Source organism: Gymnodraco acuticeps, unplaced genomic scaffold (genome assembly GCF_902827175.1).
Source record: "Gymnodraco acuticeps unplaced genomic scaffold, fGymAcu1.1, whole genome shotgun sequence".
In the NCBI taxonomy this organism is placed as follows: Eukaryota; Metazoa; Chordata; class Actinopteri; order Perciformes; family Bathydraconidae; genus Gymnodraco; species Gymnodraco acuticeps.
Window position 1 is genome coordinate 1,908,491 of NW_022990583.1, and position 10,831 is coordinate 1,919,321.

General features: G+C 39.5%; 1 protein-coding gene across 2 annotated transcripts; it reads left to right on the forward strand.

The window, feature by feature from the left end:
• The first annotated feature begins 5,244 nt into the window (after positions 1-5,244).
• twist1b (twist family bHLH transcription factor 1b) lies at positions 5,245-6,609 on the forward strand. Of its 2 annotated transcripts, none has more exons than XM_034228261.1 (2): positions 5,245-5,910; positions 6,086-6,609. In XM_034228261.1, exon 1 carries the CDS (start codon positions 5,378-5,380, stop codon positions 5,882-5,884), a length of 507 nt encoding a protein of 168 aa, XP_034084152.1. In that variant the 5' UTR covers positions 5,245-5,377; the 3' UTR covers positions 5,885-5,910; positions 6,086-6,609. The 2 variants fall into 2 exon arrangements, with proteins under 2 accessions (XP_034084152.1, XP_034084153.1); XM_034228262.1 differs by having other exon boundaries at positions 5,245-5,791.
• The last annotated feature ends 4,222 nt before the right edge of the window (positions 6,610-10,831 follow it).

Here is a 10,831-nt window from a genome sequence, read left to right on the forward strand (position 1 = left end):
CTGCTCTGACACATTGAACTGATACTTACTAAAGCTGTGACTGTGAGGTTTAGGTGCTGACATCCAGCTTTTAATTTAGGTTTTGTATCTCCACGTCAGATGAACTGTGTAGGACTTGTGATCTGTTTTATGTTTCAATGTGCATTTCATCAAAGGAAAATGTGTCCTTTTAAGAGAACATGCCACTGTTAAGTTTCACAAAGGTTATTTTCGATGTGATGAGCACCATACAGTAGCTAAATTCCATTGTATTGGGTTAGCGACAAATGACAAAAACAGAAACCAAAGCCCTTTTCACTGTGTAAATAACACTATAAACTGTTCACTATATGTTTCAACCTAACATGCCTTATTAGTGTATTTAGACTTTTTTATTACAAACATTCACTCATGCATTATTTTGTTATTTTTGTATATGAACTAGAACAGTCGAATCTCATTCATACACTGAACAAAAATATAAACGCAAAACTTTTGTTTTTGCTCCCATTGTTCATGAGATGAACTCAAAGATCTAAAACATTTTCTATATACACAAAATAACCATTTCTCTCAAATATTGTTCACAAATCTGAACAAATCTGTGATAGTGAGCACTTCTCCTTTGCCGAGATAATCCATCCAGGGGTAGGGTTAGGGTTAGGGTAATGTTGTGAATCGAGTGGCCTGTGTTCGTCGTCCATTACATACGCCTGCCCATACCATAACCCCACCACCACCATGGGCCACTCGATTCACAACATTACCCTAACCCTAACCCTACCCCTCACACCAGATACTGACTGGTTTTCGGACCCCCCCAGACCCCCCCAATAAAGCAAAAATGCACGTTTCAGAGTGGCCTTTTATTGTGGCCAGCCTAAGGCACACCTGTGCAATAATCATGCTGTCTAATCAGCATCTTGATATGCCACACCTGTGAGGTGGGATGGATTATCTCGGCAAAGGAGAAGTGCTCACTATCACAGATTTTTTCAGATTTGTGAACAATATTTGAGAGAAATGGTTATTTTGTGTATATAGAAAATGTTTTAGATCTTTGAGTTCATCTCATGAAAAATGGGAGCAAAAACAAAAGTGTTGCGTTTATATTTTTGTTCAGTGTATATATAGTAGTTTAGACAAAATACAAAGAAATTTCACAGTAAATCACGATAAAGTTCAACATTTAAAATGAATCACATATGCTTGTGAACTACATGTAAACGGGATATGTCTAAAACCGCAGCAGCACCTGTCAACCCCCCAACCACAACGTGTTGGAGCTACTGTAACTCTGGGGACAGATATTTTCATTGCATGGGTCAGCGCACTTGTCTCTGTGCTGCAGGAGCCGGTGTGTGTGTGTGTGTGTGTGTGTGTGTGTGTGTGTGTGTGTGTGTGTGTGTGTGTGCGCGCATGTGTGTGTGTGTGTGTGTGTGTGTGTGTGTGTGTGTGTGTGTGTGTGTGTGTGTGTGTGTGTGTGTGTGTGTGTGTGTGTGTGTGTGTGTGTGTGTGTGTGTGTGTGTGTGTGTGTGTGTGTGGTGTGTGGTCTGCTGGGTGGCAGCAGGCTTTATTGACTGCAGAAGGCATGCCTCAGTGGTCTCGAGGTTTAACTTTTAGCAGTGGCCAAGACCCAGAATATATGAGCTGATGTTCATTTTACAGTCTTCACTGACACAGAGTGAGGTTATGGGAGTTAAATAAAGAATTCAATGATTCTCCACGCTTTTGTTTACTTTTTACATAGTATACATTGTGTTGGGGTATAGTCAGTAAAGTAAACTAGTAAAACCCATGGAGGAAGGCTCGTGTTTGTTTGTTGTGTGTGTGTGTGTGTGTGTGTGTGTGTGTGTGTGTGTGTGTGTGTGTGTGTGTGTGTGTGTGTGTGTGTGTGGTGTGTGGGTGTGTGTGTGTGTGTGTGTGTGTGTGGTGTGTGTGTGTGTGTGTGTGTGTGTGTGTGTGTGTGTGTGTGTGGTGTGTGTGTGTGTGTGTGTGTGTGTGTGTGTGTGTGTGTGTGTGTGTGTGTGTGTGTGTGTGTGTGTGTAACAGAGATGTTACTGCTAGGATGCCAGTTCTTCCACAGACCCCACATCACCCTGAGCTTCCAAGCTGTGAAAACATACCGGAGGTTTGTTGGTTCTTACTGGCTAATATGGTGTCATTGTGCGGTGGAGCTGTCTGATACATCCCACAGAGTCATTAGGACGGCATGAATAGATTTAACAGAACATCTATTGCACTCACACACGTGCACCTCTCAATGCGCAAAAATCTGTCTTTAGTCCTACACAAATCCATACGTTTTATTAGAGGAGATTCCAGGAATGGGGCAGGCTTTGCTCAGTTGTTTCTGACATGGTGAAATGTTCCTCTGCTACAGGAATACAGGACTTGAAGCCCGATTAGAACCTGCAACATCAAAGCATTTGGCTTTCAAAGGCTTTCTTTTATAGCTAACTTCAGGAGTCCTGGCTCCTATGTGTTCAGACAGCTTATAAAGGCCTGTTTTCATCCTCATCACCTCCTGATTCAACACCACATATCCTCTCCCACCACCACCGGACTGCTGCTATCAGAAATCCCCTGATATGATGTCTGGGTTTCTCTACAGAACAAGACATTTGGAGACTATTGCTAAGGGAAAATGCAGTCGTCCAACTCTGCCATTTGACCCTGTTAGTCCCGAGGGTTGATTAGAGGCTATCTCGGACTCGCTCTTTGAAGAACTCACTCCTGTCTTTTCTCATCCGGTGCAGTTGATCCATCTTGGCGAGCTGGCACTGCACTCATTGCGGTTAAACTCTAATGGAGTGAACATGAATATCACTGTCAATTGTGGGAGCCTCGTACATGTGGAGGACTGCGGTTTGTTATTTCAATAGATATTAGGCTGATAGAGAAACACTGCCTCCCAAAGCTGGAGCAGAGAAAATAGACAGGTCTCTGTGGATCTGGTTGTGGCTCAGGACTTTAGTAAGTGAGAGCCTGAGTTGTGTCTGCCTTGATGTGACCTCTGGGAAAGGTGGTTAATGACGCTCTGGGGTCTCTCATGACTGCTGTGTCAAGTTGCATGAGTCAGAAATATACACTTGACTTTATCATAACACCCTCACATTGCTCATTGATAAGGACAAAGGCTTTCCTCATCAATTATTAGTCACTGCTCCAGGCCAAGTGGACAGCAACTTACAGTAAATCACAAAGAACAACAATTAGCACACTTTATCTCCTCCTCATGTACTTGTAATTGTCAGTCAGTGACTGACTGATGAAGGTTTCGTCTTTATTAAAGATCAACACTAGAGGAGTTGTCCTGTGATGACATCATATTCCCGAGAAGCAGCTGTGTTTTCTCAGAGTCACTTCAGCAGGAAAAGAGCTGAACCCTACAGAGCAATATGCCAAGAAATGTAAATGTAGAGTGGGAGTAAATACTAGCTTTTTCATTAAGATTAGGCTTTTAAAATAAAGGATGATGGTGTGTCCTCATAGCCAGGGTGTTCAAGAGGCTGACCAGGCAATCAAAACATATTATTGTTTTCATTTGCTCAACTGAAACATCTTGATAAAAGACCAAAAAAGAAAGATATTAGATAAAGTGCAATCATTAATATCAGTCAACGAATTTTTTTTACTGAGGAACAGAATTTGTGTAAATGTTTGAGTTGTCTTTCACCGATGTACAAGCAAAATGGAAGGAAAATAATACTTAGCATATGGACTCATACATTTGATATGAAAAGCTGTTCAAATCAAACATTTCTTTAGGAGAGAAAGCAGGACAAATTACAGCAAAAAGATGAACATAGGGTGGTTGGAGCTCCACCTCATGCTTACCTGTGAGGTACAGCAGGTAGAGAGTGGTGTGAGATCAGCACCATGGACAGGTCCACCTGACAGGTACACTCACCTTGAGATCTTTCTTTTTCAGACAGCATCATCATGTCCATTCACAGATACAAGTTCCAAACTTTAAGATGTACAATTTATCCTTTACTTTTGCAACACAGTCATAAAAAAAGGATAACGTGCATTTCTGAGCCGAAAGAAGTGACAGTGACTTTTTTTCTTTACTGAGAAGGTAAAATGCTACACCTTAACAAACCTGTTTTCCCCCTGAAACAATGCTTCACTATTAGGCCTTCTTTAGGATGTAAGTAAATGTTCGCTGGTGTTGTGACCTCTGACCCTGACTGCCCCCCTGTTTCCTGAACCAGATGCTGCTCCTGTGGACCGAGGCCGTCTCAACCTAAACAAAGTAATCCTCCACTAAACAAGATGGATATTGTATCACCAACCTAGTAAATACCAGAAGGTCTTAAACACAGAGCTGCTCTTTTTACTGTTTCCCATTGGAACCAACAGGGACGAATCACTTCTTGAATGTATGGACGGACATAGAAAAATTATAAAAATACATTATAAAAATAAACTATGACTTACCACAATTTTACTTTTTGCATTTCATGGAATATCATGGCATACAAAAACATGCCCTCTTGTGGGGGATATAATTAGAACATGCAACAAGTCCTCCAAGGAAAGGTTTGAAAGTCTGCACTGGCTACATGTCAAAAATATGAGATATGTTTCATGTGAAAGTCTTTTAATCTCACTTGGTTTAAGCTCGGCTATGGAAACATAAATCTAAAATTCTCGTGGGTTAGGTTTAAACATATCTGCCAAGGTTGCATAATACTATTTTTAGTGTCAGCTCACAATCACTGCAGTTGATAGCACAGCAGTGATGGAATGAGACAGTACAGCATTTTATTGAGATGCCAATGAATGGATGAAAGGATAAAAACACGCATTGTCTGCGCATAGACCTGCAGAGAAAGCAAGGCTGTTACAATGTGTTAATTTAAATAATATTTGCATTTTTTAAAAAAACGTTATTTTGTTTGGAAGTTTATTTTTAGTGAGGTAATTTACTTTTCTAATGTTCCTCGCTGTGAACGCAGTTAAATGGACATGATACAGATCTAAAAATAATGTTGTAGTTATGAGGATTTATATTAGCCTAATAACTATATTGTAATTGTTTTTGTTAAAACAGTGAAATGATTTGAAATAAAAGCGTTTCCCACTTGTCTTTTCCAGCTCTGACTTTGTATTAGGTTTCTGAAAGTTCATTGGATGCTCCCACCCCTCGCTTCACGTAATTCATCTTCTTGGCCAATCACGCCCCTCTCCAAAAAGTTTACGCCATGCAGCCTATAAGAACTGCCTAAGTTTCTCAAGTATCAGAACATACTTGTCCTCTCAGGAACCCATCTATGGATACGTTGGTGCCTTCAAATCCAGATAGATATACAGGTGGACCAATTCCTTGACTTCATGAGAGGGAAATCACTTGTTCGACACTTTTTGGCCGCTGTCTACCCAAGTGGAGATGTCTGAGGAACATTTGGGGGAAGAATCGGTCAGCTCCCCTGTCTCTCCTGTGGACAGCCAGAGCAACAGCGAGGGGGAGCAGGACAGTCAGCCGAAGAGGTGTGGGAGGAAGAGGAGACCGAGCAGGAAAAACGGGGAGGACTCAGATAGCCCGACCCCTGGGAAACGAGGGAAGAAATCAAACAGCAGCAGCCCCCAGTCTTTCGAGGATCTCCAGTCGCAGCGGGTCATGGCAAACGTCCGGGAGCGACAGAGGACCCAGTCTCTCAACGAAGCGTTCACATCTTTGCGGAAAATTATCCCCACTTTGCCCTCGGACAAACTCAGCAAAATACAGACCCTAAAACTTGCAGCCAGATACATCGACTTCCTCTACCAGGTGCTTCAGAGCGACGAGCTGGACGCCAAAATGGCAAGTTGTAGTTATGTGGCTCATGAGAGGCTGAGCTACGCCTTCTCAGTGTGGAGGATGGAGGGCGCTTGGTCCATGTCAACATCTCACTAGTATCTGGAGAAATTATGCCCTAAATGGTACGCTTGATTTGCAAAATAAATGCATGTTCCAAGCATTAAACTATGGAAATATAACCTTACTTAACAATGTTATTTGACGGCTTTATTCTGGTTTAATGCACCCAAATTATTTTGTGTTGGCCTTTTTTCTCTACACACTTTAGTGATAATGAATGCGTTGTCTAACCTCCAGGTGACTGCTGAATCTTCTGATCACATTCTGACGGGACACATCTGGAGTCCAATGCTGGATACATGGGATCACTCTATTTAAACCAAAGACGACAGAAACTTTGTGGGATCATTTTGTCAAGGCCCGACATGGACTTGCAGCCGTGCCTTAGCTACACTCCCATTCTGATGCGTTTTCATGTTGTTGACGAAGAATGTTGAAAATATCCTGTTTTTTTAGGAAAAGGCGTTTATAATGAACGTCTTTGGGCTTGTTTCTGTGGAGGTCATAGTGCATTATTGCAGCAGTTGTGAGTCTGTCAACTGGTGGTGTAGCTCACATTATAGGCTGACTGTGTGGATCTAACCTGTGCAAAACATATTTTCAGAATACATTTATTTATTTATTGGTGAAACGTGGTACTTTGAGGAATTGGTATTGTGTCTGAAGTACAAAATGCATTCCTATTTTTTACTATCGTATGTTGTAAATGTTTGTTGTAAATGTTTGTATATTTTTTTGCATTAAAGAAAATGACAATCAAAGTGTTTGCCTTTGGCTTTTTTGTGCCAAACAGAATCAAAATAAAAAGCACTGGATATTTTGCATAAAACGGAAACTATAGGCTGCTACTACTACTATAGCCTACTAATACAAATGCTTGTGTGTATGCATCACATGGACTGTACTTCAGATTTAATGACTAAAGCTTCCACTATATCGCCAGTCACTTGGGAAAACAGATGGAGTTATTATTGGCTCAAGTGAAAGCGTTGGAGAAACATTCAGCTTTTTTTTTTACATATCGGTATACATCCAAAAGGAACAAAGAAAATACATTTTCTCGTCATTTAGCACAAGTAAAACCATTTAAGACACAATCAAACGTGAGAAAAAGTTGTATTGGTGAAAAGAAAAACCTGCTGTAGAAAAACAGAGTCAGTCTGTATAAACGAAGTTAAAATTCCACTTTAATTAAAATTTGAAAAGCCTCGCAAAGTCCCCAGTTTCTCTCTCACTCTCTCTTTTCCTGGATGTGTTTACAGTTGGATTAAGGACCTGAGACTCACCATTATAAGTAAATAAATTACACTGGGGTCATGTCAACCTGCTATTGGGCCCATGCTACAGTCTCTCAGCTGAACATAAACAGTGAGGCAGTGAAGTGCTCAGGATTTTAGACATTTAAAAGTCTGAAACTAGAACGACTTTCTTCGTTGTGTTTTATTTAAGCATTACAATCCGTGTCCTGTAAACTCTTGATGAGAAAATCAAATAATTAAATCATAATTGGAATATTTAACCTATTTGACAGAAGCTATTGCATTTTTAAAACTGCAACATAATTATCAGTACAGTTTTTCGCAATAAATGTATTCCCATTATTGTCTCTAAATAAATCATAGTGTTATCGTGCTGTGATTGATCACAGTGATCCGGGAAAGTGTTTCTCACTGTCCAAATCAAAGTGTGTGCCCGTTTGAAGGTGTGTAATTGGCTTGCGAGGCATGTATGGAATTTCCAGATGTCTATGAAATGTAAGGAGGCCGTGATGGTATGGGCTGAAGGTCTTTACATACAGACTATTCCCACTGAAATGTGCGGGGAAATACACACTCACAGTGTAGATCGATAAACTGATTGTTTACATCTCTACAGTGAAGAATATTCACTCAACATGAGCAGATAAATAAACAGGGCCTACAATAAAGGACATGGGTCACAAAATACTTTTTCCGATTCAGTCCTTACGAAATGCAATAGGTTTAAATACATTTCCTCTCCCCTTTCTTCAGGAGAGAGGAGTTGGCAATTGACACGATGCAGAGGCAGAGAATGAAACCTATTTAGAACAGATGTTAGTATTTTTAAAAAAAGTCACGTGAAACGAGCAGATGTTCAGACTGTGTAGAGAGCCTCGCCGCGCAGCGCATTACTCTGCAGAGAGAGAGCTCGGAGGAGCTTTGCCTCTGCACACAACGAACATTTGTGTATATTTAAATCATCTGTAGGTTTTATTAAAATGGATTAATAAACAGGGACACCTGCGGGGAGTAACATGGAGCTGACTGACGGCACTGACACAAAGGTAGGCTGTAACAAAAGGAAGTCTGACTGTAACTTGGTGGTGATGGTGTGTTCACGTTCTGATTATTTGTCTGTAATTTGATATCTGAAGATCAGGATGTTTTTCCAAAGCTTCCAATACTAACAGGCCTTCTGAAGTCGACGTGTCAGACTGCTTTGAAGCGTTTGTGTGTGTGTCGTGCGTGTGCGTGCGTGTGTGTGTGTGTGTGTGTGTGTGTGTGTGTGTGTGTGTGTGTGTGTGTGTGTGTGTGTGTGTGTGTGTGTGTGTGTGTGTGTGTGTGTGTGTGTGTGTGTGTGTGTGTGTGTGTGTGTGTGTTGGGTGGGAGGGAGGGAGGAGGCGGGGGCTTGAAGAGAAAACGAACACAAATGTATCATCCAGCATCAGGGAAAACAAAAATGTATGACACATAAACCCCTGCCCATACGAGAACTGTTCTGTCAGACATTATGATAAGTTGAATTAAATAGAGGAAATGTAGGTACTGCACTTGCACTATCCACTTTTATTTTATTTATAAAATGAAATAATGGGTAATGTTTTCCATCTGCAGTTTATGAAAAACGCTAGACTTCTGTGATCTGGGCAGATGTTTATTTATTAATCATTATTTAACAACCTATATTATTATTATTATTATTATTATTATTATTATTATTATTATTATTATTATAGTTACAGTTACTTTATTAATGCAAAATGGTTTTGACAATCTGTAGTAGTACTAGTATTCACTAGAGCCTGACGGAAAAAATATAATCATTGTGCTGATTTTATTTGAATGAGAAAAGTTCTCTATTTTGTAACAAAATATCGCAGTTTATTCACAGCTGACAAGTTTTATATACCGTGAGAATTTGTGTTCCTAAAATATATAACCAACATTAATAAATGTGTTAATTTGTCCTCCAGATTTTTTCTCTTGTTGTTGGCTTTTTTAAATGTTGCATTTTGAACAATCTTTATTTCATTTGTTTATGAGTTCAGCAGATTATATGAAAAACTGATAATTAATGTTACACTTACTTTAACAATATGCACTCAGTCGACTTAAATTATTTGTGTGTTGTTGCCTCAGTTTTTTAAATTATTGGGCTCAACAGGAGAGAGCAGGTGCAGACCGTGCAGACTTTACGGCTGTTCCACAATTTTAAGTGGAATTCCAGATTTTCCATTGTGAGACTCAGTGAGAAGTAAAAAGTCCTCTGGTTGGTAATCAAACTTTTCAGGCCCACACACAGTTTTGTCCACACCTTCAACAATGGCAGAAAGTAAAGCCAGGAGCAGTTGTACTGCAGGAAGATAGGATCAGAGGACTGCACTTGAGGCAAGGAAACAGAGGAGAGGCTACACAGAAACAGCTGCACACCTCCTGAATCTGGAGTCTTCTGATTATTACATATATTTACATCAAACACACAGCTCTTTTTTAGATGGTTTTTCAGATACACACATGAGAAATCAGAACAGTTGTTGTCCACAGAGAAAATGTACATTAACTTAAAAGCAGTCATATTGTGTAGCATTGACTCCCCAAAATGTAATATGTATATTTAAAATAAATAGTCCAAAAGAAGGACAATTTGAATTTTTGGGGCGATATGAAAACTCTGAAAAAAAGATGTAGCAAAAAATGTCAAAGGAAACAAACTTTCAATTTACAACAAATTTGTGCTGGGAATATGAAAAGAATATAAAACATTTGTTATTAACATTTTATCTCTGTTAATCTCTGAGTGGATAGCAGACATCAGTATCTGTTTAAATGCCACTGACCTTTACTGCTGTTAAAAATGTGCAGCTACCTGCAGCTGTGTATACTTTTCACATAACAGCACCATGAGATCAGACATCAGGTTCAGGGAGAACTGTGTGTCATATAAAGGATGGAATTTCATATTTCCATTGCCTTTACCCATTCCCAGCAGGACGAAGATAATAATAATAATCAATTTCAAAAAATTTAAATTAGTTGAACGTTTTAAATCTCAATACAAAAAAATCTGTTTTGGAAAACCACGGTTCATTCTCACATATTTGAGTTTATTGTCACGATAGATTTTTGAAACAAATGAATCTGTTTTATTGTGAATTGAACTTAATTGTATCTGTACCGTACAAAGCTTAAGATGAGAATCCTCTCTTAAATCTACAACATGAAACCACTGACTCTTTTATTTCCTTTTTTTATGTACGTGCGCAGGTGTGTTTCTGAGAATTATTTGCACACTCGGAGAGTCGGATAGCCACTTTTTAGAAAATAATACAGGACAAATGTGCCTAGACGACTGCTCCAGAACCTTTGTCCCTACAATGAGATGAAGCTCATGGCAATAAAAGCTTGAACACATTGTTATAGATCAGAAGGCTTCAGGAGTCTCATTTATTTAATCATTTAAAATAAATCTCCTGCACTCTTAATAATCAAATGTTGGTTTAAAAGAGTTGTCGAAATCAAACTGATCCAAATCACTCTGGAAATCTTTGTGAATCTCACTTACAAAAGTATTTTCCACTAATAAAAACCATTGCCTTAACATAAATCAGTTTGATCCAAGACTGAGTCCAAGGCTCTTATACGTTATCTCCAGGCATTGAGAAGTGAGGAAACTTTATGCCAAATACTGTACCTTTCTGTGCTGGTTCAGCAGCAGATGTTGAAATAGCACAGACACCTGCAT

Coding starts and splice junctions, on each gene's coding strand:
- twist1b (XM_034228261.1), top strand. CDS start 5,378: ATGTCTGAGGAACATTTGGGGGAAGAATCGGTCAGCTCCCCTGTCTCT.